The sequence below is a fragment of the Neoarius graeffei genome, chromosome 8 (genome assembly GCF_027579695.1).
Source record: "Neoarius graeffei isolate fNeoGra1 chromosome 8, fNeoGra1.pri, whole genome shotgun sequence".
Taxonomy (NCBI): Eukaryota; Metazoa; Chordata; class Actinopteri; order Siluriformes; family Ariidae; genus Neoarius; species Neoarius graeffei.
The window spans coordinates 82,267,169-82,294,573 of NC_083576.1; the positions used below are offsets into that span (position 1 = coordinate 82,267,169).

Here is a 27,405-nt window from a genome sequence, read left to right on the forward strand (position 1 = left end):
CGAACAGTGATTGGCTGCTGCTGCATAAGCCGCACGTGCCAGTTAGTCAGTCAGCCTCAGTGTTGCCAGATGTACGATACTTGTCGTATTTGTACGATAATTTTGCCCTCTGTACGATGTACGATCAATAATGGGAAAATAAATCTGAAATGTACGATAATTTCAAAGTTTTCAGTTGGTTGTCCAAACACTCATCCCTCTCTCTCTCTCTCTCTCTCTGACCCCCAAGAATCATTTCGCAGGCTTTCCACTCAGGCGCCATCAAAAGACGTACACAGAACGCACACACGTAACCACGTAGCCATAGAAATGTATGCATCATTACCACACACAACTTTTGAGCCTAGCAGCTAAGCGAGAAGAGAGAAACTGTCGACAAAGAGACGTAAAAAGAAAAGTGCCTAAATGAGTTCAGAAAACGAAGGGGAGGATGAAGTGGACGAGCAAAGAGAAAGGCAGCATCCGAAGAGCAACGGAAAAGTAAGCACAGGCCACAGACTCACCGGACAGAGTGGGAGAAAGATCCTAAATTTTCCGGATGGCTAAAACCTGTGCCGGGAAATGATGCTAAGGCATATTGCCGTTGTTGCAACATTCAAATGGTAGCAGAGAGCACAGTTTTGAGAAACCACGAAAAGTCGAAGAAGCATTCAGAAAAAAACAAACTCTTGCACCATCTCAGAAGTCAATAGCACACTGCCTACAAAAAACACCTGAAAAACAAAAATTAGACGAGGCTGTGAAGAGTGCAGAGATCAAGCTTGCAGGCTTCATGGCAGAGCACAATGTGGCTGTGAGAAATTCCGACCATTTGGTCTTAGTCTTAAAGGACATTTTCAAAGATTCACAAATTGACCAAAACATGACCCTTGGACACACGAAAACGACTGCCATAACAAAACGTGATTGGTGAATCGACAGCGACCTGGAGGTTGAATTCGAATCTTTCTAGTCTTACGGTAATTGTGCATTTACTTTCTCTTTGTTACCCCTTTTCCACCAAATCAGTTCCAGGGCTGGTTCGGGGCCAGTGCTGGTGCTGGTTCACAACTCGTTCAACTTGCGAGCCAGCTGAGAACCAGTTTGCTTTTCCATAGCTTGCGGTGCTAAGCGGAGCCACATCATTACGTCACTGTATACGTCAGTTACGGCGCTGTATACGTCAGTTACGGCGCTACGTTTACTTAAACCTTGGCGCGAATATCAAAGCAAAAACAACACGGAAGAAGCAGCAGCAGCAACAACAACAATAATAATAATAATGGCTGACTTCGCGTTTGTACAGCTGCTGCTTCTCGTCACTTAAAAATGGCGATCTTTCGCGGTCTTGTTATTGTTGTTGGTCTTAACAACTCCGCCCCCCCGCTGACGTAAGCGGTTCTTTCCTCTGGCCCAGCAGAGAGTTGGTGCTAGCCTGGAACCGGTTTTTCTGGCCCCAGAGCCAGTTCTTTGTCAGTGGAAACAGAAAACCCGGTTCCAAACTAAGCACTGGCCCCGGACCAGCCCTGGAACTGCTTTGGTGGAAAAGGGGCATAAGTCATAGTTTTCCCTCTACTATGGGAATATTGCGAATTACTGTTTAAAAATTTAAGTAATATTCTTTGGAAATTAAAATACAGCTAAAATAACTATATTGTATGCGTTTTGTTTGTGTACAATAATTTCTCACAAAAAACGATAATTTTGGGGGTTTGGTACGATACTTGCATATTTCCTATCTGGCAACACTGGTCAGCCTACTGTAACGAAGGATTCGTTCTTCTGGCTTTTGATTGGCTTGGCGCGTGCTTGTGAAATCTGAAACTGTACACAATACACAGTGCTGTCAGCCATAACATTAAAACCACCGAGTGGTGAACTGAATAATCTTGATTAGCACTTCTTCAAGGCCAAGGGGTGGGACATATTGAGCACCAAGTGAACATTAAAGTGCATATCCTGGACCAATTTCGTTTTTTGTTTTTTTTTTTATATGAAAGTATGTCCCTTTACACACTCAACCAGAAGGGTAATTTTGCACAAGGCCATCTGTCTACAGCAGAAAAAAAATAAAATAACAAAACGCGTCTGGAAAAATCCCAAGGGAGTCTGGAGCCAGATTCGTGACGTTACCTGCGGAAGCGCGAGCAGGCTGCGCGAGCTTTGCATGGTTTCAGTGCACAGCCTGTGTAGACCAAGCGCTCCCATTTCTCTCTCATTGTCCGGTCTTTTGGAAAACGATGAGTACTAATCCCATCAAGATTGGTGTTGCTACACCCTCCTACGATACATCTGTTAACCATTTTAATAATTACGTGATAACGTTGAAGAAATTTGCAGAAAACCACCAGGTTGTTTTCTCATAAACAAACCAGCGCTGAAGTAGGATTCAGAAGGAGGCGTCCCGCATGCGACGTCACGAAAATCAGTGTTTCCCGGGAAATCCAAATGGCAAGTTTTTTCAGAGGCGGACCAATTCACCTCAAATGGCTTGGAAGGTGTTCCTGGTATGCAGTGGTGTTGGCTAGTTGGCCTCTCATGAGGTTGTCTGTATTTATCTTGAGCACACTTCATCTATCGCTAGCTTGCTACACCTGTCATAGCTTCCCCAGACAAACAACCATTCACATATGGGTAATTTAGAGTAGCTAGCTAACCTAACAGTCTTTGGACTTTGGACTGTCTTTGGACTGTGGGAGAAACTGGAGCACCCGGAGAACCTGCAAACCCCATACAAAAAGACCCCCATTGGCCACTGGGCTCGAACCCAGAACCTTCTTGCTGTGAGGCAACTGTGCTAACTACTGTGCCACCCTGCAGTGGTTAGTACCAACCAAAATTGTTACAAGGAAGGACCCAGCAACAGGGTCATGGACACCCAAGGTGTGGGGAGGTGATGCATGTGGGGATCGAAGGCTAGATCGTGTGGTTCAATCCCACAAAAGAGCTACAGAAGCACAAATTACTGAAAAAGTTAATGCTGGCTATGATAGAAAGGTGTCAGAAAACACAGTGCATCACAGCTTGCTGTGTATGTGGCTGCGTAGCTGCAGACCGGTCAGAGTGCCTGTGCTGACCCTTGTCTGCTGCCGAAAGCTCCTACAATGGGCACATGATCATCAGAACAACGGAATCTGATGAATCATGTTTACTTTTACATCGTGTGGATGGCCAGCTGCATATGGGGAAGCCATGCCCAAATGGTTAGAGAAGCAGCTTTGGGACCAAAAGGTCAGTGGTTTGATTCCCTGGACCAGCAGGAACCTAACCTGCTCCCCAGGCTGCTCTGGGTATGTTGTATGCCGCTGTGGATAAGAGTGTCTGCTAAATGCCATTAATGTAATGTAATATGTGTGTCACTCACCTGAAGAAGAGGTGCCATTGTGGGATGAAGGCAAGCTGGTAGAGGCAGTGTGATGCTCTGGGCAATGTTCTGCTGGGAAACCTTGGGTCCTGGCATTCATATGGATGTTACCTCAAATACACCCCTTTAGTATTCCCGAATGGCATTGGCCTCGTTCATCAGGAGAACAATTGCAAAAATTGTTCAGGAATGATTTGAGGAACATGAGAAAGAGTTCAAGGTGTTGACTTGGCCTCCAAATTCCCCAGATCTCAGTCCGATCGAGCATCTGTGGGATGGGATGGACAAACGAGTCTGATGTACGGACGGCCCACCTCACAATTTGCAGGATTTAAAGAATCTTGGTGCCAGATACCATAGCAAACTTCAGAGGTCTTGTCGAGTCCACGTCTCGACCGGTCTGAGCTGTTTTGGTACAACCAGGTGGATGTACACAATAGTAGGCAAGTGGTTTTAATGTAATGCCATATTGGTGTCTGGTGTTTCTTAAGGTGCATGTTCATATTTTTTATTTACTTCATCAAAACTGAAGAATAAAAGGTTTACTATATAATCACATTTCCCCACCTGGGCCTCTGACTAACGTTAAATGGTCTCCTGATTTATTCAAGTGAAACCAAGTTGTTGAGCTTGGGAGAGGATGGTACCATAAATTAATAAACCAGGTATACCTAAGGATTTTTGTTGTTGTTGTTGTTGTTAAGTATGTCAGGTAAACAAGATTATGAAAAAATAAAAAATAAATACCGTAAAAATGATTGATGTCAATTAGTTTAATGGTAGGAAAGAAGTTAATTATGTAATCTGGGTATTATCACCCATTGATTGATTGATTGATTGATTGATTACAATAAGTCTCTTTGGATCTAAAAGGTTTCATAAGTTATTCATTTGTTTTATTGATTGATTAACCAGTCTTAATCACTTTATTCTTGTCAGGGTTGCGGTAGATTCAGAGTCTGTCGCAGGAGCACTGAGAGGATGATGGGAATATACTCTGTATGGGGTGCCAATCTATTAAAGAACACCATGCACACACATTCACATCGTGGGTCAATTAAGCATAGAAAATCCATGTTTTTTTGGGAGGTGGGAGGAAACCAGAGAACTTGGAGGAAACCCAACTTTATTTCTCATCTCATCTCATCTCATCTCATTATCTCTAGCCGCTTTATCCTTCTACAGGGTCGCAGGCAAGCTGGAGCCTATCCCAGCTGACTACGGGTGAAAGGCGGGGTACACCCTGGACAAGTTGCCAGGTCATCACAGGGCTGACACATAGACACAGACAACCATTCACACTCACATTCACACCTACAGTCAATTTAGAGTCACCAGTTAACCTAACCTGCATGTCTTTGGACTGTGGGGGAAACCGGAGCACCCGGAGGAAACCCACGCGGACACGGGGAGAACATGCAAACTCCGCACAGAAAGGCCCTCGCCGGCCACGGGGCTCGAACCCGGACCTTCTTGCTGTGAGGCGACAGCGCTAACCACTACACCACCGTGCCGCCCCAACTTTATTTCTGTTAACTCTTTTTATTTGATGACTCTATAGATGAGTGCTCCTGTGCAGATTGGTTACTGAAGCGTATAGTGAACCACCTATTGAAGCTTTTATTTCTTATTAAGAGATAATTAAGGATATGTAGAAACTTTTGTATACACACTTTCTATACAATGATGAACACTGATTATTTTGTATCATCCTATAAGAAATTGCTCCATTGTTAAAAGAACTACGGCTCCTTTGAACAGACACTCACTTCTGTGGTACAGCTTTAATGTAGGGTGACCAGATTTCCCTAATCTGAAACCGGGACACTTTTGCACGCGACCATGCTCGTGCACGCACACCTTTTTTTTTTTACGTAAACGTGACACTCAGAGAGGTGCTCTTATCATTTTGTTGAAGCTCACATTTATCAACATCTCACATGAAATAAAACAAACAGGCATTTTGTTATCTAGTAGCATAGTGGTATACAGATCAGTTAAATTATGGTCAGACAACAGATTTTGTAATGGCTGAGAATAGGCCAGGCTATGTCCATAGGCCACATTTAAACTGATTTATTTCACCTGTTTGTGAGAACACCAAGAAGAATGCATATGCACATGTAGGCTATAGCTCTAAAATTGTATGCACTATAGCATGAACTTAAAAAGTAGATATGTGACCTCAACATAGCCTAGGTCAGAATCAACCTTACTAACCATTCCCCACAACTGAATGAATAAAGCAAGAAGATGTGGACAAAAGTGAACACTTTAATGGAAGGTGCAACAAGCTGTTCAACACAGCAATATGGCCAAACTGTCAGAATGGTATGTTAAACAGAAACAAAAAAGAGACAAGTGATTTGAGAATATACACTACGGAAGCCGAGAGAGGATATAATCCTTTTTTTTTTTATTCACCTTGTTATCCCGAGATAACGATATAATTAATTCAGGATCTCGAGAAAACAACACAACTAATTCAAGATCTCGAGAAAACAAAACCGTTATTCTGAGATCTCGAGAAAACAAAACAATTATTTCATGATCTCGAGTAAACAGCTGAGAAATGGTTCATTCAGGTGCGCCAAGAGACTTGTGATATGCTGACTTTGGGGCTATTTCTCATTCTGTATAGACGCAACTTTGGTCATTAGAATGTCTGGAATAATCGATCACCTAATAAGGCAATATTTTGATCAGGGGCTGACACAGGGAGAGATCGCATTAAGTCTTTTAATAAGGGATAATTTCAAAATTAGTCCGCGGCACCTCCGCAGAAGACTGGCCCGGCTTCGTCTCTACCAACGGAGATACAGTGATCCAGCTGAGATCATGAAATAATTGTTTTGTTATCTCGAGATCTCGGAATAACGGTTTTGTTTTCTCGAGATCTCGAATTAGTTGTGTTGTTTTCTCGAGATCCTGAATTAATTATGTCGTTATCTCGGGATAACAAGGTGAATAAAAAAAGACTATATGAAGGGCCTCTCGCGGCTTCCGTAAATATACACTCAAACAAAACAGCAATAAAGGAGGAGAGGGGCGACAGCCCGAGGAAAGCCCCCACAGGAGCGCACATCATTTGCAACATAGGCTACCCAACTCAGTACAAGAACAAAACGCTTACAGTGTGTGCAGTCGGCTTCGTGCGCATTGTTCTGCACCTCTCGGAGGAAGGGGTAGGTGCCCTGTAAATCTTTGGAAAAGGTACATTTTCTTTTCGGTATAATTGCTGCGGCATTACTGCTGCTAGCTGCTAGACAAAGAACATTCGCGCCAGTTAATGTTTATTTTATTGTTGCATGGCAACACGTTCTGTTGTCTGTAATAATGTGGCTAAATAAACACCCATGCCACAGGGCCAGGGGGCAGTAACCAGGAAAGTTTGCGATTCCTGTCAATTCATCAAAATAGTAAATGCAGACATTTCTCCGCTAATGATTCCCACGCTGCTCAGTCGCAAATGTCGTGAGTGGCGAAAACCGGGACACATCCGTGTCCCGACAGACTTTTGTCGGGACTCGGGATACACAACCCCAAATCGGGACTGTCCCGGTAAAACCGGGACGTCTGGTCACCCTACTTTAATGATAACTCACTGCTGCTGTATTGCTGAGGTGTGCTCCATTTGCTCTATAAGATTGTCTGCTGGTTTTATTTGGGGAACATCAAACATTCTCCAACAATGGAGAGAACATGCACAGAAACTTCACCAGGCAGGCAGCAGTTAGCATCTGTGTTTAAATCAACATAACCACGAGTTGGCCCAGTGGTTAGTGTGTCTGCCTCTCGACCGGGAGAGCATTAGTTCTATTCATACCAAAGAACATCATAAAAATGGTACCTGCTGCCATCTGGTGAGGCATGCTGCAATACAGATGTGAGTAGGGAATCAAACTCTCACAGTTACTAGAGGACCAGCCCCCCCACGCTGTCAGAAGTAGGGGTACAGTAGGAGTCCGTTTCTGTCCCCCAAGGTGCAACCTACACTAATGTACCACCTAGGGCTTATTATTGGTCTTTACAGTAAGTGTGTTTATTTTTAGGACAAAAAGGTACATATATGGTCCCAAGCAGTATCTAAAGGGTACAAATAAATAACAGTGGGTACTGCCCCAGTGACAAGCTGTTGCACTCCTAAAGGTACAATAATGTACTTTATTTTCTGAGAGTGCACTGTAACCCTAGTTATGTAATCGGTGAGAGGCTGAGGGCTACTGAAACGGAGATCGGTGCTGCCCAGTGTGCTTTGTGGCATGGGAAGGACTTTGACTTAAATCAACATATCAAGTAAACTATTGCATTTTTCTCAAGTTACTCGGATGTTTTTCTTTCTTTGGTTGGTTGGTCAATGGGGGAAAAGGGCACTGGTAAGTTATTTCTTGAAAGCATCCTACCTGTAACTATTTATTACACCCAGTAGTAGTAGTCGTAGGCCCTTCTGGTGCAAAATAAACAGCCATCTGATATTGCTGACTATCATGATTACTTTATTGCTCTTCAATAAGCTCAGCTCCTAATTAGTACCGGATTTAGTCAAAAATGCATTTTGAAAACATTTAAAGAGAACAGTATTGGACAGATATGGCACCACACACTTTGAAGCAGATATTTATTGGAGAGAGGTTGTGCAACAGACATTATTGAGGTACATGACAAGGTCATAGTGGAGGGAGGAGACAGAATCCATGTAAATGTTGACATTCTTCAAATGGTTAATTCGTAACACAGAGACAGTTATATGGTGGTGACGGCTATCGTATTGGCAGGGATGTCACAGTTCATACTACACCAGTTGATGAAAAAACCTTCTGCACACCTAACAAAATGTTTTACGAAGGCCAAGGCAAAGTGCAACTCAATAACACGTGAAAGTCCGTCAACGTTTTGCGGAGAACTTGTATGTGTTTGTTAAGATGTGTTTGGAGATCGTTTCCAAAATAAACTTCCAAATTTATGTACAATATCTGTTTATCTCAGCTCTTACACCCATAAATGAAGCACTGGTGACCTTCCCCCCCCCCCCCCCCCCCCCCTCCATCCACTATGGTTGGTTAAAGTCCAGGTGGGAGCCTTATGCTGTTCATGCTTCATTTAATGAAGACTATTAAAAAGTCTCCCCATCAAAATCTCCACCGTATGCGGTCTTTCACTGGCTCCCAGAAAAAAAAACTGTTGATGAGTTATGAGGTACTGAGAGACTTGTTTTCTTTTGTCCAGTAAACCTGAGGTATAGACATACCGTACTTACAGACTGTGAGAGGAAAAGGTAACAGAGCAGAAAAACAAAGATAAAAAAAGGAAAGGAATCATGCTTTCAGAGCATACTGTACAAAGAGCATTTCCAGTCGAATACTCATTACATTTCTTGATCTTCTATTTACCATCTACTTCTGCATTCTCAAAGTATTCTGTAAGCAGTAAAATAATTATAATACAATTGTTTATAAAATAGCAGCACACTCAAGTGACATCACAACTATGTTATTTTTGTGTATAAGATGAAACAAAAATCATAGCTTTTTAGCAGCGGAGAAAAAAAACACAATAACTCAATAAAAAATATTGACACTTGATTGATGTCTTCACAACCACTTCGATCCCTCTTCACTTTGGAATACAGTATCAAACCGTAAGAAGCAACATTTCGGTCCATATCCAAGCTCAAGCCCACCCATAAGTTCTAAAAACAGTACTATAATTCATTTTCAGAGCACTAGGGTGAGTGATGAAACAAGATAACATAATATAATCGCTTGATAATGGGCTGGTTTAGTGAAAGAGTGGGAGTAACCTGAATTATGGAACCCAATCGCCTCTAGGAAATATGCTATCCATGAAAAAAAAAAACCAAAACCTTACAACGAACTAGGCTGTCTCCTTCACCCACAGAAATACATAGACTACGGTCATTGAAAACAAAGCTAAACTGCCCCTAAACACCCCGTCTTTTTAACGCAAGCTAAGCAACTTGTGCACAAGTGTTCGTGTTGTGCTGTTGATGCACACTGCCTTAATCACAGTCAGAGAGTCGTGACTCTTTGCTAAATCTCATGCCAGTCCATCCTTAGGAAGCAGCACGTTTGTAAAGGAGATGACAAGATAGTGGACACCGAAGGCTACTTCAGCAGTCTGATCAAGGCACAGTGGCACAGGACAACACTCCCTAAATTCAGGAATTAAGGCACCATATGAAACAAGGCATTTTTAATTTTTTTTTTTTTTTAAATCTCTGATAGAGCAGCTTAACCAGTTAATTTTGTATAAATTAAATGAATGCCCTGGAGCGGGCAACTTACTGATGTTACAAGGCTTTATTTTACCATTTACAACTGTATAAAAACCAATTAACATTTCAATCAACAGCAAACAAAATTTCAAGTAAAGAACAATGAGGCCTTGAGGGGGAAATATACATTTTCCTTAATTCAAACATTTGGAAATGGAATCGTGGAATTGCTAACACTGGTATAATATACAGTGTCTTGCAAAAGTATTTATCCCCCTTGGTGTTTTTCTTGTTTTGTCGCATTACAAGCTGGAATTAAAATGGATTTGTGGGGGGTTAGCACCATTTGATTTACACAACATGCCTATAAAGGTGCAAATTGGTTTTTTTTGGGAGGGTTGTTTTTTATTGTGACACAAACAATAATTAAGATGAAAAAAAAAATAGAAATCTGGACCGTGCATAGGTATTCACCCCCTTTCGTATGAAACCCCCAAATAAGAGCTGTTCCAACCAGTTCACGTCATAAGTCACATAATTAGTTGATTTAAGATCCACCTGTGTGCAATCAAAGTGTCACATGATCTGTCACATGACGTCTGTATAAATCAACCTGTTCTGGAAGGACCCTGACTCTGCAACACTACTAAGCAAGCAACATGAAAACCAAGGAGCCTTGAAACAGGTCAGAGACAAAGTTGTGGAGAAGTATAGACCAGGGTTGGGTTATAAAAAAATAGCCCAAACTTTGAACATCCCACAGAGCACCATTAAATCCATTATAGCAAAATGGAAAGAATATGGCCCCACTACAAATCTGACAAGAGAAGGCCGCCCACCAAAACTCACAGACCGGGCAAGGAGGGCGTTAATCAGCGATGCAACGAAGACACCAAAGATAACACTGAAGGAGCTGCAAAGATCCACAGCGGAGATGGGAGTATCTGCCCATAGGACCACTTTAAGCTGTACACTCCACAGAGTGGGCAGGGCTTTATGGAAGAGTGGACAGAAAAAAGTAATTGCTTAAGAAAACACGTTTGGAGTTTGCCCAACAGCATGTGGCAGACTCCCCAAACACATGGAAGAAGATTCTCTGGTCAGTTCAGACTAAAATTGAACTTTTTGGCCATCATGGGAAACACCATGTGAGGTGCAAACCTGACACCTCCCATCATCTTGAGAACACCATTCCTACAGTGAAGCATGGTGGTGGCAGCATCATGCTGTGGGGATGTTTTTTTTATCTGTAGGGACAGGAAAGCTGGACAGGCTTGAAGGAAAGATGGATGGCACCAAATACAAAGTATTTACAAATACACTAAATACAAAGTAAATACAAAGTGCTGCAAAGTATTGACTTCGGGGGCTGAATACCTATGCACACTCCAGATTTCTGTTTTTTTTTTCATCTTAATTATTGTTTGTGTCACAATAAAAGAACAATTTTCACCTTTAAAGTGCTAGGCATGTTGTGTAGCTCAAATGGTGCTAACCCCCCAAAAATCCATTTTAATTCCAGCTTGTAATGTGACAAAACAGGACAAACACCAAGGGGGATGAATACTTTTGCAAGACACTGTATATATAAATACACTCACTGGCCACTTTAATAGGAACTTGTTCTTGAGTCTAAGATTCTTGTTCTTGGTTGCAGGAGTGGTACCTAATGTGGTCTTCTTCTGTTGCATGCTAAGATGCTTTTCTGCTCACCACAGTTGTAAAGAGTGATTATATGAGTTGCTGTATCCTTCCTGGCAGCTCGAACCAATCTGGCCAGTTTCCTCTGACCTCTCTTATCAACAAGGCGTTTGTTTCCACCCACAGAACTGTCGCTCACTCAGTGTTTTTTTGTTTCTCGCACCATTCTGTGAAAAGACTGTTGTGTGCGAGAACCCCAGATCAGCAGTTTCTGAAATCCTCAAACCAGTCCATCTGGCTCAAACCAACACCCATGCCACAGTGAAAGTCACACTTTGAGATCACAGTTTTTCCCATTCTTCTGTTTGAAGTGAACATTAACTGAAGGTCTTGATTTGCCTGGCTTAAGGGGAAGCCCATGGCCAAATGGTTAGAGAAACAACTTTAGGACCAAATGGTTGCTGGTTCGATTCCCTGAACTAGCAGCATTGGCTCAAGTACCCTTGAGCAAGGCACCTAACCCCCAACTGCTGTGGCAAGTGTGATGCCATAGCTTGTGTCTGATTAGCCAAAGAAAAACTGATGACACGGTTATCAGTTTGGGCAAGTAACCTGGCCATAATAATTGATTTGTATCTGCATGATTTTATGCATTGTGCTGCTGTCAAGCAATTGGCTGATTAGACAACGGCAGGTGTTCCTAACAAACTGGCCAGTGAGTGTACATGTAAATAGAATAATTTATCAGCTCCTTTTTTTGGGAGAGATACACATGACATGTCAATAATGGCCCTATTTCTTTCTCTCTGTGACTTCAGGGGAGAGTATGTGCTCAAAGTGCTTCGCTGTTGAAACTAAGGAACTACAGATGCACAGATCAACAAATGTCCCCTAATCAATTAAGCTTCCCCATCAATTAGCTGGCAGTGTCAATCAAACTGGTTTAGATACTGGTCTGTAATCCAAAAAAAAGAAAGACACAAACTTAACAGTCAAACAAGCAAATATATAAAAGAACTTAAATTATCATGTGATCGCTGGAACCACATCTGATCCTCTCCTTTGGCCTCCTCTCCTGTATGCCAATGTATGTCCATCTCAGCAGCAGCATACGTCTCTCCTTAAACTCACACAGCTTAATCACCACTGGACCATGCTCCTCGTCTGCGCACGAATCTCACGCACCACCCTGCACTTTCATCGACTGCATGTAGACTCCTCGTGAAATTCCATTCCTTTCTAGCACCTCTTTAATCAACACTCAAAGTAGCCCTTCAACTCATAACGCCAACGAGATGACTCAACTCAACTCAACGCGTCGCATAAAACAGACCGTCTGTACACGATACAACCGTAAAACTCCGAAGGAGGTCGTAATCAGATACAACCTTCTCCATCACACCATTTTGTGTCGGGAAAAAAAAAAACCTCTTTAACCGTAAGAGCATCTTGAAGAAGGTAGTCTTCCGTTTCCTCCATCTGTTCTCTCTCTGTCTCGCCTCCTCACAAGCCCGTGCACTGGACCTGGACCGGGTTCGACCTTGTGTCCCAGGCCAGAAAATAAAAGCGCATGAATAGAAGGCAGTGATACAGGTAGCCCGTGGCCCTTCGAAGCAAACAAAAGCGCTTTAGACTTATTCTCTGTCCCCTGTCTTGTTCTCTGAATGTGTTGTCTTATCTTGAACCAAACTCTTGCAGATAGTTCACCAAACAAAGCTCACACACATCTCTCTCTCTCTCAAACACACACGCACGCACATACACACATACATGTACCCACATACAGAAACACATATGCATACACACACAAGCAGCCTGACAAAAGCTTATTGACATCTCTATGCTTTGAGAATTGAGAGACAATAAGTTGCTGATTGAATAATAATAATAATAATAATAATAATAATAATAATAATAATAATAGACTGTTCTCAAGACGTGACCCTTGACTGGGCGAACTATTATGAAATTTGCATTGTGAAATTTCAAACGTTTCAATTTGGTCGATGCAAGCAATTTTTAAATCGTTTTTAATCTTGATGCCATAATATAATTTGCTGGCAGATTGATTTAAATGTCTTTAACCAAATTTTACCCAGAGGGTCGTTTGTCGAAACAGAAATCAATCACATTCTTGCTGTAAGGCTTTTACCAAAACCTGTTCCACCTAACATTCCTGGGCCTTTTACACCTTTACCGCACGGCCAAAACGGGGACTCCACTAACCAGTTTCATGACACCCCTGTGTGTGTTCATGCTCGGAACTGAAACACAACAAAACAGGAAAAAAACAAAGCCCCATTTGTGTACCTTTTACAAGCCAGTCTTATAAAGGTGACTATTTCTTAAAAGCCTCTTTAAACTCGAGTCTTTTGCTACTGAAAAAAAAAAAACAACTGAATATAACTGACTTTTAATTTCAACTGAATATATATATTTTTTTGTTTATACAATGAAAAATAGTTTGCAAAACACTCTAGGCTTCCCTTCTATTAATCCGAGGCACCATAGAAATTTTTGCATCAGTATCAATTCATTTAAAAAATACCTATTTTTTTTTTTAATCTAAAATATCTTTGATTTCTTTTGAAATGTATTTTTTTTTTCTTCTCCTTTGAAAATAGAATAAAAACCTACAAAGACTAGCAAGCACTTTTTGATGGGCTGGGTGTTTTTTTTTTTTTGTCATTTTTGTTTTTTGTTGTTTTTTTTTTTTCTCCTTTAAATCCAAGTGCCACTTCCTGCGAGCTCACAAGTTGATGTCTCGTACATCGGTTGGGGTGCTGGACTGGTCCTGGTCATCCAAGGCTTTGTTGCGTGGGTTGTTCTGGTCCTGCTGCTGCTGCTTGTGCTGCTGCCGGCGTCCCTCCTGAAGGCTGTTCATCAGCACACGCTCAATCTGCTCCTGACATGCCTTCAACAGGTCCTGCAACCGCAGCAACAGACATAATATGGGTTAGTACGCCCGATTCATTTCAGCACTTTTCTTTTAAAAAGGCGTTTGACGCTACAGGTCGGTACACGTTCGTTTGACTTCAGTATGTCCTCCGAGAGCAGCACGAGGCTGACGGATTAAGGTGTTCCTTCTTATGGGTTTCTTTTAAAAAAAAACTGACTGGGGAAAATATTAATATAAAAGATAGAAAGACGTAAAAGCGTAACAGCATGTTATGTTAGCAATAGATTACTAGGGTGTGAGTAGTGAGGAGACTACGCTAGCTTTTCTGCAGAATCTTAGCCAAAATGTTGAAAAGAGTACTGTGCAAATGTCTCAATAAGCATAACAATATAAAACCACTTATTTATTTTAAGGTTAAAGGTATTATTGATCCCAAACAGGTCAACGTGTCCAGGCGGAGATCCATACACGTGCAACACACACACACAGACAGACAGACATACCCACAGCACCGGTTGCCACAACAACAGCAAAAACAAAGGCTGTACAAAAAGCTATGTTAATTGCATCCATGTCCAGTGGAAAGACACTGCGTCTTTTCTTCTTTTCTTCCTTTAAAAAGAGGGTAAGCAGCCCGAGGGGGTCCCACCGAGCCCACCTTGCAGCTTCAAAGAGCAAAGGCACAACTACACATTCCCGAGCCATGAATATGGCTCACACAGTCATCAGGGATGAAAAAAGCATGAAATCTAAAACAACTCGAAAAGATGTGTGTGAGATAGTGTATGTTCAAACGGGCTAGGGGAAAAAAAAAAAAAAAACTCATCAGGGTTTCTTGAACTAAATCGGAGAAAAACGCTAATTTCACCTTGACGTTGTGACAAACAGGAAATCAATTTAAAAAATAAATATGTGTCAAGGGGGGCATCACGGTGGTGTAGTGGTTAGCGCTGTCGCCTCACAGCAAGAAGTTTGGTTTGAGTCCAGCGGCTGGCGAGGGCCTTTCTGTGCGGAGTTTGCATGTTCTCCCCATGTCTGCGTGGGTTTCCTCCGGGTGCTCCGGTTTCCCCCACAGTCCAAAGACATGCAGGTTAGGTTAACTGGTGGTTCTAAATTGACTGTAGGTGTGAATGGTTGTCTGTGTCTATGTGTCAGCCCTGTGATGACCTGGCGACTTGTCCAGGGTGTACCCCGCCTTTCACCCGTAGTCAGCTGGGATAGGCTCCAGCTTGCCTGCGACCCTGTAGGACAGGATAAGCGGCTACAGATAATGGATGGATGGATACGTGTCAAGCAGGAAAATAAACCCAAATGGTGGCAAGCGCACTAATAGCATGTAAACTGTAAATCCTGGATACATCTTTTGGGTTTTGTTTTGTTGTTTGTTGGGGAAGCCATGGCCTAGTGCTTAGAGAAGGTGCTGAGGGAGCAAAAGTTTGCCACTTCGATTCCCAGAACAAGCAGGAATGGATGAAGTGCCCTTGAGCAAGGCACCTAATTCCCAACTGCTCCCCAGGCTGCTCTGGGTACGTTGTACGTCGCTCTGGGTAAGAGCATCTGCTAAATGTCTGCAGTGTAATGTTTTTTTTTTTTTTTTCAAGCTAAAGATGAAAAACAGCACCCTCTGGTGGAGCCAAAGGAAAGTGTGCATTGTGTTTTGCTTCTCTGTGGGTCTGAGGCACACCAGGCATCTGTGGGAGTTCTTCTGGGAGAAGCCCCAAAGGCAGGGCCTGTGGAGAATGTGTTGATTGTGAAGAGACTGCATTCTTCTGACATTGACTATTAATGAAAATCTGATGGGCTGAATTATGAAACAGTGTTAGCTATGGATCCTTGACAAGGTAAGTGCATATATACACCTATGTATTATTATTATTATTATTATTATTATAATAATATAGTACACATAAGTGTATGTAGGGAAGACATTTTCCAAGCTCAATCAAGTCCAATCATCAGAATCAATGACTCATATAAAACAAAACCAACTATATACTGTAACTTTACGACAGGAGACGACATTAGTAAGAAAGTGAATGGTTTTTTTTTTGGGGGGGGGGGGGGGGGGAGCTGCCTGGTGATGCATGGAGGTTTCATTTGTCTGCATCACTCTGGATGCAAGCAAGCGCCATCCTCCTAAAGAGGTCTCTCTGGCTTCCCACTGCGACATACTGCTATTAGTCATAAGAAATAAATTCCACTGAGAAAATTAACTAAAGCATAAAACATGCAAAGGAACTGCCTGGATCTTACCGCAAAAATGCCAGGCCCGACTTCTTAAAAGAAATTCCCCTCTGTGCCGCTGCTCTTTATAGAGGCATAGGCAAGCCTGAGCCAAGCCCCACAGGCTAAATTCAAGCAACTTTAATGACTTCAGTGTGTGACTACTGGTAGGACTGGGACTTGGTCTAAAAAGAGGTAGCGTCCTCTAGAGAGCACTGGTCTTCATGTCTTCATCTTAGGTGTTGGGGTGGATCCTTGTGTTGGCACACTGAACGCCTGAGCATTATGGTGGCTTTTTGGTTTACTTTTTTGTTGTTTCTCTGTTGGTTTATGTTTCAGACAGAATAAAGAATACAAATTAAAAAAGGTGTATGGATCACAAACCAAAATCAATGGCAAATCCAAAGAACATTATTCTAACCAAATGTAACACAGTATGTTGAAGCATTTGCAACACTTTGCAGAAATCTCTCTCTCTCCTCAAATTTTGCCAGTGTTTTTTCATTTGTTTGTTTGTTTGTTTGTTTCTGGCATTCTTCCTTTGCTCCTGACATTTGACATTTCTTAACGTCGCTGAGGAAAAAAAAAAAAAACAGCATTCATCTAACCAACGTAGTCAACAGCAGATATTGCTTTGGCTTATGGCCCTTTTCCACTACCCTTTTTCAGCGCACTTCAGCTCGCTTCAGTTCACTTCAGCCCGACACGGCTCGCGTTTCGACTACCTTAGAGCAGCACGACTCAGCTCGCTTCAGCCCTGCTTAGCCCCTAAAACTCGCACGGTTTTGGAGTGGGGCTGAAGCGAGCCAAACCGAGCCGAGTGAGGCTGGGGGCGTGAGCAGACACTCCCCTGTGCACTGATTGGTGAGGAGGCGTGTCCTCACATGCCCACACACGCCCCACGAGCACGCTGGGATCTGTAAACACCGCAAACCCGGAAGAAGAAGAATTACGAATTACGAGAATTTCTGAAGCCTTATGTGCCTCGCCTCATCTATACGCTCTTGCCAGTATCTGTTGGCGTTGTCGGTGACAACAAGCCACAGAACCAAGACCAGCAACACTAACGACTCCATGTCCTCCATGTTTATTGTTTACTATTCGGGTCGTGAGACTACCGCTTAAAAGCTCACTGATGTCACTGTTTGCGCCGCTTAACGACATCACGTGACGTCCACCCACTTTCGCTAACTCCACCCAATGTGTCCACCCACTTCCAGCCAGCACGGTTCAGCGCGGTTGTAGTCGAAATGCAACCCCAACAGCCCCGCTCAGCTCGACTCAGCCCAACTCAGCACGGCATGGCTCAGCCCGACTCAGCCGCGTTGGTAGTGGAAAAGCGGCATAAGTTACCTAGAGTTCAATTCAAATATTATTGAAATATTCACTCATTCATTCATAAATCTTCAGGAACTGCTTTATCCTGGGTGGTGGTGGATCCGCTGCTATATCGTGGGAACACGGCAGATATATATATATATATATATATATATATATATATATATATATATATATATATTCCCTTGGATTTGTAAACCACAGCCTGTTGGATAGTAGTTAAAGTCACGTAAAATATATACAAACTACAGCTAATGGGCTCCAGTGGGTATATTTTAAAATCTATGTAATTCTTGGTTATATTTACAATAGATAAAAGCAGCCACAGAAACATCTCATCTCATCTCATTATCTCCTGTTCTACAGGGTCGCAGGCGAGCTGGAGCCTATCCCAGCTGACTATGGGCGAAAGGCGGGGTACACCCTGGACAAGTCACCAGGTCATCACAGGGCTGACACATAGACACAGACAACCATTCACACTCACATTCACACCTACGCTCAATTTAGAGTCACCAGTTAACCTAACCTGCATGTCTTTGGACTGTGGGGGAAACCGGAGCACCCGGAGGAAACCCACGCGGACACGGGGAGAACATGCAAACTCCGCACAGAAAGGCCCTCGCCGGCCCCGGGGCTCGAACCCGGACCTTCTTGCCGTGAGGCGACAGTGCTAACCACTACACCACCATGCCGCCCGTCACAGAAACATTATGAACAAAAAAGAAGATGGTAGCTAAGAAATGCTAACCTACATCACAGAATGCTTTTGTTTACTAGCTACCAAACCGACAGGGCTTACTTACAACTGTCACATCCTGGTTAGGGTTGAAAAGTGAAAGCTGAGATAGACAGTAACAAAACTAAAAATACACAGTGGACCAAATGTTAACTCGTCTAGTTAACGGACTGCCAGAAATAGGGGTACAGTAGGAGTCCATTTCTGTCCCCCAAGGTGCAATCGACACTAATGTACCCCCTAGGGCTCATTATTGGACCTCAAAGTAACTGTGTGTGCCTTTTTAGGGCCAAAAGGGTACATATATGTTCCCAAGCAGTATATAAAGGGTACAAATAAGTACCTTAGAGGGTACTGACCCTAAAGGTGACAAGCCATTGTACCCCTAAAGGTACAGTAATTGACAGTTATTCCACGAAATCGAGTCATACATGAGCTGACAGCCGACGAAGCACGTAGCATCGCGTTGTCTATAAGCAGTGTACGACGAGATTGAGTGGAATAACTGTTTTATTCTATCCACATTCACTGGATTTTGAGAAACAGAGCATTTTTATTTGTATTTTTTGCAAATTTGATAAATAAAAGCTTTGTACAAATCATTCGACAAAATCATTTCTGCTTAGTATGTAAACAAACTGGCGAAATGACAGAAGCAATTTGTGAAAAATGTGATAATTCTTGAAAAAAAAAAAAAGAAAAAGATAAAAGATACGTTCTTATCATATACTTTTATTCTATATTTTGTTGCTTTTTTTGTATTTTTTTTGGGGGGGGGGGGTTGTTTTTGAGTTTTTATTTCGTCCTTGGTTGGTTCAGCAACACGCTCTGCCATTTTGTTTTTCTCTACTCACGGTATATGAGCTGATAGCCTAGTAGTAGAGTAGCCAATCAGAGCACGTGATTGCCCATATCCAGTGAATGTGGATAACATAATGTACTTTATTTTCTGGGTGTTGACTTTGTCTGAATCGCTATCCAAATGGATGGAATGGACACCCATGGTATCCATGTAGAGCTCTTGTCTAAAGATGGGCAAAATTGGACAAGCTAAAAAGAAACTAGAACCATCAGCAGTCATGGCAAGATCACCCATGATGTACGACGAGATGAGAACAAGAGATAGTCATGATAGTGACACTGTGGATTGTCTAAAGCACTGAGGTAGCGTCAGAGAAAGATGCCTGTGTTTTTTTTTTATTATTGGGGAATAATGAAAAGATTGCTGGGTTCAAAACAGGGCCAGCAGAGTATTGGGAAATGAAAGGGATTAATATGTTGTCCCAGACATTTGGTGCAACAGGCCAAGGGTCTTAACATGATTGTACGTACCAAAAATATCCTAAAAAATGAACAGTTATGCCCTCCCCCACCACCCCCAAAAACAACTTTTACTCACATTCGCATCATTTGCCATTATGACTTCGAGCAGATGTGTGTTCACAACTTGCCAAACTTCCATTTGAGTGACATTTCACCTACTTTTACAGTTATGTATTTCGAACGACTGCAAAAGTTCTCTCACTGTGTGAGAGGAGAAATGCAAATGAATGTAGCCCAAGAAAAGTTCACCAGTGACCCCGTATTGTCTATTCAGCCAAGCTTCAAACCAGGTAAAGGAGTTCAGTGTGGGGGGCCATGCCCCTGACCCAAGCCATACAGGAAACCCCACTAATTCATATCTGAATGCAATCTCTAATTCAATTCCAGTGGAATCAACATTACCGGTCAGATGAAAACTCCCAGGGAGTCTCTGGAGAAACACAACAAGCCAAAAAGCATCATTTACAGTATACATTAGCTACAATAACAACATTTACTGTAAACACCTAATGCCAGCTGGAATATTCAAAGCTTTAACTTCTTTCTGAGAGCCCATACAGTTTGCATGAGTTGCTAAAGCCAAATTTTCATCCATCCTGGTTTGGCCTGCCGCATGGAGTCCGCTGCTGTACACATCGTACCAGATGTGCTTCAGGCTGCGCACACACAGACACTACAGAAGCGACTAGATGAGGCTAGTTGGCCGTGTCACATGTCTGGTGAAAACCACAGGCATTGGACACCACAAGTATCAGCAGGACGCCTGACTGGATGGATGGATGGATGGTTCATAGAGCTGTTGAGCATTCACAGCCTTGTATTTTCCCCTGAGTAATCTCCTCCTCATCAAGCATCACCCTGCAGGCCTTCTCACACCAAAGAAAACCATCAGGCTCGAAAGGAAAAGTTAGCAAAATGCTAACGAAAGGTCAGATCTAATCGCGATAAGCAATGCTACCATTATTGCTCAGACTTTCTTTAAAAATTACATTCACGGCAGTGGCGAACCATTACTGTTAGAGCTGGGACTTCAGCTCAACTTAGCCAGACACACCAAAAAAGCAACAGGGCAAAGGATTTTGCAAGGGATTAGCGGTAAGCTGCCAGGTCGCTCCGTTGTGTGTCGTTGTTGATGTTGATTTTAAAAGTAACTAAGTAAATAACACAGGGAAATAAATACTTAAGTCTGAGTGAAAAATACTGTGGTGAGCCTGAGTCTGGAGACAGAAATCTTAGTTTTTTGGTCGTCAACCTGTGCTACTTGCTCTCGATAGCACTGGCTTGACCACTTTATTAACATTCGCCAACAGTACTGATGAACGATTCATGGTTAAGCTCGCGTTGGTCTTCGAGAAGGTCTAGGGCGATACATTTTCAGTCCTTCCCACTATAAATCAAAATCTGATTGGTTAATTCATCTGTCACTTCCGACATAAACATACACTGCCATGGCCTTCTGTCCTGGCAATGAAGTCCTAACCAATGAATGAGCAGCTCTAAACTCTTCTCAGCCTAGAAACAACAAACAAAAATCTCATTGTATAACTCGATTTTGGGCGGCACGGTGGTGTAGTGGTTAGCGCTGTCGCCTCACAGCAAGAAGGTCTGCGTTCGAGCCCTGTGGCCGGCGAGGGCCTTTCTGCATGGAGTTTGCATGTTCTCCCCGTGTCCGCGTGGGTTTCCTCCGGTTTCCCCCACAGTCCAAAGACATGCAGGTTAGGTTAACTGGTGACTCTAAATTGAGCGTAGGTGTGAATGTGAGTGTGAATGGTTGTCTGTGTCTATGTGTCAGCCCTGTGATAACCTGGTGACTTGTCCAGGGTGTACCCCGCCTTTCGCCCGTAGTCAGCTGGGATAGGCTCCAGCTCGCCTGCGACCCTGTAGAACAGGATAAAGCGGCTAGAGATAATGAGATGAGATGATAACTCGATTTTAATGTTTTCAGGGCAGTAACCCTTTCATTTATGAAGCAAATTTGATAGAAAATGAGGCTAAATTAGAATTAGAAGAGAATAATTATAATTAAATTATGAAAGAATGAAAGAAATTAAATATAATATGTGAAATGCTGATACGTTTGGGCCTTCTCTGAATGCCTAGAAGGCCCTGACAGTCCCCCTCTGCTTCACAGTTAACCCACGGTCTTGGAGTAGTGGGAACTTGTCCCCATGTCAGGATGGATCAGGGGTCTTCGTCCTGGCTAAATAACGCTGGAAGGTAAGGTAAAGATGATAGTAGAGTGGCAACTCCTAGATTTAAAAAATATATATATCTGTGAGGAAAAATCCCTGGCCTCAAGCAGACTGCTTTCTCCCCCGTCTGCATGTTTTTCAAAGGTATGGCTTGTTGGCATCTGGGAATGTGAAGAGTTGATCATGGACCGGGCAGGTCATTTCTGCTGGCTGAGACCTCACACTCCTCATACACTGAGAACGTTCACTGCTCAGAAGGACTGTTTGTTTTTCCTCTGCTATGGTGTACGTCTTGACGCAGCAGCGCGGCAGCCATTTGCCCACTGGTGGTGAACTCTGCAGAGGAAGGCTGAACTCTTCAGGTGCCTGTCTGGGTGGTGATCTTACATGCCTTATCAACTCCTTCCCCTTTTTTTTCCATTGCTATTCCTCACCCCATTTCCTATGCTACTTCTATCCCCGAAAAAGGATATCATTAAGCTGTCCTTTCTAGGCCAGTGTAAGTGTGAGGCTTTATTAGCCATTTGCATAAAGCCACATAAGCCTCACCAGTGCACCCCAGCTCTCTGGAGTCTTTCCTCAGAGTCTCTCGGTTGGGGTCAATCCCATTTCACTTCCAGTAATTCAGCGTCTGAATGTCAGATTGAATTGAAGTTGGAGGCAAGCCCATTAAAGAGGAAAGCACAATCTCTTTGCTCAGAGCTACAGTCAAAAACTCAGCCACACACGCAAACCACAATACCGCATTGATGTTTTTCAAGGATGGTGCTAGCAAACAAAAGAGGGACCTTCACATCTTAGAGCTCTTGGTTTTAAATAACACCTCTGTTACGGGCACTGTGATCACCCTTCCAAATGTGGCCCCCTTCAAAAGCCTCCCTGCTTGGTTTGAAGCAGGCTACCACCCTGACAAAAGCCAGTCCACCCCTACACCCCCTCCCTGCTGCAGCTGAAGCTTGGGCTGTGTTTGGACTGTACACCCTGCCACGGGGCCACATAGCTGTCTGCCTGCAATTCCAGGCCTGTCTCTCCATGCAGCATGCGACATTCTGCCTGTATCAAGCTCGCAAACATAAAACTAACCTGATGCCTTCCTGATGCTCATCCATCATTCCAGGGTACGTTCAACCATATTTACAGAACTTCTCACACAGGTGGCATGTGACCTCGTTGGGCAAATAAGAAAGTGCCAGAAGCAGAAAACGGATTAAGGGACAGCTGTGAAAAACTGAATGGAAAAACTCTTGATGCTTTGCCAATGGCTTAATTATCACATGACACAAATATGTAGCTCTGGGTCATCGTAGATTAGAATTTTTGCGTTTCTCGCTGACCGAGCTGTGAGAAGAAAAAAAAAAAAAGATAAGAAACTAGAAATGTGGCTTGTGGAAATGTTGAGATAACTATGATACGATGTAATCAAGTTCTTTTATCAGTACTGCTCCTCAAACTCCCTTTGACTGTATGTTATAAATTTGCTACATATCCCATTCCATTACCCAAATCAGTTGGCCCAGAAACAAAGCCTTGCAGGTTTTACTGCATGACTGTAGATTTATCCCTATACACATTGATGTACAAGTTATAAATAATACTCACAACTTCTGTGTTTGTGATCTTAGCGAGCAGTTCTGGAAGGTTGTCCCCCCACAGTGCACGGTTCGTGTTGTTGAGCTGCAGTCCACAGATTGCTGCTCCAACGCTGCCCGTGGCAATCATGGATGGAGGATACATGGCAAAGTTGAAGTCTGCGAAGGTAGAAAAATACATGAGCTTTATGATCTGCATGGAACGTTTTACTCACCACAGATGGACATCATAGCAGTCGACTGCAAAAACACTACACACTGCGAGGCATACGAAAGAATGGGATGATTCTGTAACGAAAACACATTTCACTTTGCTACATGTACATTAGAGTACAGTGAAATTCTGTCTCTGCATTTAAGCCATCTGGGGATGTGACCACACACCCAGAGGAGTGGGCAGTTAAGGGGTTAGGTGCCTTGCTTAAGGGCACTTCAGCCATGGATGTATCCAGAGGATACATGACTATATTCGTTCACTCCCCCCACTCACCCACATGCGTTTTTCCTGCTGGTCCAGGGAATCGAACCAACAACCTTTTGATTCAAAAGCTGCTTCTGTAACCTTTAGGCGATGGCTGCTGCATACTGTGAAATACCAATGTTGTAAGTGAAACTCATATATGGGAATTTCCAACCACGGATGAGGGGGAAAAAAACTCCATTCAACCCAGAATTCCTATTCGAAGTCAGGACGGTCTCCTCAACCCACGAGTTCAGCAAGTGATGTCAAACCAACATGGGTGCTAACAGCATCGCACAGTAAACATGGGCTAGCCATGGCCTAATGGTTAGAGAAGCAGCTCTGGGGCTAAAAGGTCACTGGTTTGATTCCCTGGACCAGCAGGAATGGCCCAAGTGCCCTTGAGCGAGGCACCTAACCCCCAGCTGCTCCCCAGGCTGCTTGTACGTTGCTCTGGATAAGCAATGTAGTACATCTTAGCTTTAAATGAGTTATTCTGTATATACAGTGTTTAGCTCAATCAGCATACACACGTTTGTGTTATCTCATCTCATTATCTCTAGCCGCTTTATCCTGGTCTACAGGGTCGCAGGCAAGCTGGAGCCTATCCCAGCTGACTACGGGCGAAAGGCGGGGTACACCCTGGACAAGTCGCCAGGTCATCACAGGGCTGACACACAGACAACCATTCACACTCACATTCACACCTACGCTCAATTTAGAGTCACCAGTTAACCTAACCTGCATGTCTTTGGACTGTGGGGGAAACCGGAGCACCCGGAGGAAACCCACGCGGACACGGGGAGAACATGCAAACTCCGCACAGAAAGGCCCTCGCCGGCCACGGGGCTCGAACCCGGACCTTCTTGCTGCGAGGCGACAGCGCTAACCACTACACCACCGTGCCGCCCCGTTTGTGTTATGTTACTTGTTAAACCTGTAACACTGAATGTACAGTTTGCTGTTTTGAGGCGGTGAATACACGTCACTCATCACAGTAAGCTGGTTAGATTGTTGCTTACGGAAGATGAACATGGGGCCATCCATGTTTTTTTCCCCACTTTATATCTCAAACACGTGAATGTGGAAAATGACGTCATCCCAAGTTCAGACTTCTGTGCTCTATTCAGCACACCATTAGAACTCCAACACAGGATGAAGATTCATTTGACTTGAAAAGAAGTTGAAAAGCACCGTCCTCTCCGCCAACTCCAACCTTCCCTTCTCATCCAATCCCCCTCACCCTCACCCCCAATCCAGCTCCTAAGTAAATGGTGTACTCCGTTAAAAAACCCCTCAGTCCTTGGAAAGGAAGGACTGACGAGCCAGCATTTCTCTGCAAACGCTCTCAGCTGTAGGTCCTTCTTCCACATGTGGTTATAGGCATGCACAACAAAGACCAATAACCTTGTTAGTTCTCTCGCTGTCATTCATAATGCAAATAAGATGGCTTGTGAACGGGTTGCAACCCAAAACTAGGAATTAAATGAAATGACAAGAGAGGACGAAATGTTAAAAGAGCCCTCTCTTTCCTTAACTGATCTCTCTACCACTCTCTTTTCTTTGCTCTTTATTTTCAGTTTTAATTAGTCAGACCTCAAGCTTTACCAGACTCCATGGCACACATGCTTAACATTTGTTGCTACAACACGGCCAATGGGTTGAGCTTTTGTTTGTTTGTTTGTTTATGTATTTATTTTAAAAAAAAAGTCTATCTTCAAGCTTATTAAATTTCAGTGAGCGAGTGAGTGAGTGTGGATTCACTGCACCAAGTTATCACCTCATCTCACCCAATAGAGAGATGCGAAATCCAGCCCCCTCTGTGGAGTCCAATTCAAAATGACAGCTTGGACAAAGGTTGGATGGTGAGAAGAAGCAGTTGGGAGGGAGGGGAAGGGGTGACAGATTTGAGCCACCAGAACTGACTGGAGAATTGTGGGGGTGGATTGGTGCATTCCGCTGAACGTCATTCTTTAGTCTGTTTCCAGACCCTCATGAGGTTTTGGCAGGAGAAAAGACCCTACCTCCCCCTCTCCTGCTGCCATTCCTCTGATGCCGGGCCACCTCTGGGCTCGCAGAGTGGACTCCAGCAGCCATCGCATTACCATGTTACCGTATTCAAAGCAAACCTCAATATGGCCCTGATGGTAATTTTTTTCAATCTTTTTGAGAAAATTCAATGAGGTGGGGCCTTTGATGGCCGATGAACTATGCCTTCATTGCCTTTTTAACATTCAGATCTTGTGGATCTTGTGTATTAACAAATAAATGCGCTCATCTTTCTGGGGCAGTAAGGGATATTCAGCTCCAGCCAAGAGAAAAGAGCGAAGGATTACATTATGGATTACATTACATCACGTTCTTTGGGTTCGGTTCCTCCTTTTGCAAAAGGGACATATGTGCACATATGATGTAGCAATCAAATTTTTTGCACTTGCAACAAAATAGGCTTATTGAGGAACAAAGATAAGTGCATGGCAAAACCAGAGCCGGATCATCTTCTGTGTTTCTGGAAGGCAGACGGAACAAGAATGAGTGTATTTTACACACCTTAATTGATATTCACTTTGGAGGAAAACAGTGTACGTAGCAGTGACGCTTGCTATGGAAGGCTCTTTGTAAGCGGTGGCTGGCCTGCACTCGGAGCCTCTTACCTCCTTCAATGAACCATTTTCTTACCCTGCCCACACACTGTATCCAGTATCATAGCAGCGCAGCCAACTCCTGGGTGGGTGCGTTGCACTGCATATGCATTTAACTTGTAAATTAATTAAACACCCGGAAAGTTGAGAAACAGCCAGAGAGCGACGATTTTTTAAAGGCAATAAATCATCTGCCAGGATTGCATTCAAGTGCATACCTTATTAGCTGTTCCGTTTACAGAAAGTCCCATTGTGAGCAGCCAGGCTCCCCTGATTGATAAAGGTCAAATGTAAACAACTTTTTTGGAATTTGGCATCATAGTTCCTTACCCACCACAGCCCGCAGTCAAATGGAATAAGCCACTTATGTGTGTAGGTGAGAGAGCTTACAGACAGTAAATTCTTGGACTCTTGTGGGTTTGTAAAATGTGGTAGCTGCTCAAGCTGCTACTGTAAGTCTGTCTCTGTTAAGATTCACTGCTGGCACTTACTTTAACGCAAATGTTTCAATATTTGCGATTCAAAACACTACCACCATCTGTTACGACCGTGTCAGAAATGCAATTGCTAATTGCAAAAGGCGACGCTGAAATCCTCAAACGCCGCATCCAGTTTAAACGCCCGTCTTCGCTGCTTATTCGGAGTCACACTGCAAACTGATATGACAAAACCGAATTTGGACAAATCTCAAAACCGTCCTTTTGTTGTTTGCATCTCGGGCAACATCTATGCTTTTATTGGCAGCCGAGATACCATAACTCAAACAAAATGAAAACAGGAT

General features: G+C 43.3%; 1 protein-coding gene across 1 annotated transcript in view; it reads right to left on the reverse strand.

Moving 5' to 3' along the window:
• Positions 1-8,373: 8,373 nt before the first annotated feature.
• Positions 8,374-27,405, reverse strand: part of ccnd2a (cyclin D2, a) — a 32,990-nt gene continuing 13,958 nt past the window's right edge. The window contains exons 4-5 of the mRNA XM_060928361.1: positions 23,533-23,681; positions 8,374-14,145 (exon numbers count right to left, since the gene is read on the reverse strand). Of these exons, the coding sequence (XP_060784344.1) occupies positions 13,969-14,145; positions 23,533-23,681 (326 nt within the window). The 3' untranslated portion in view covers positions 8,374-13,968. The remainder of the gene's footprint in view (positions 14,146-23,532; positions 23,682-27,405) is intronic.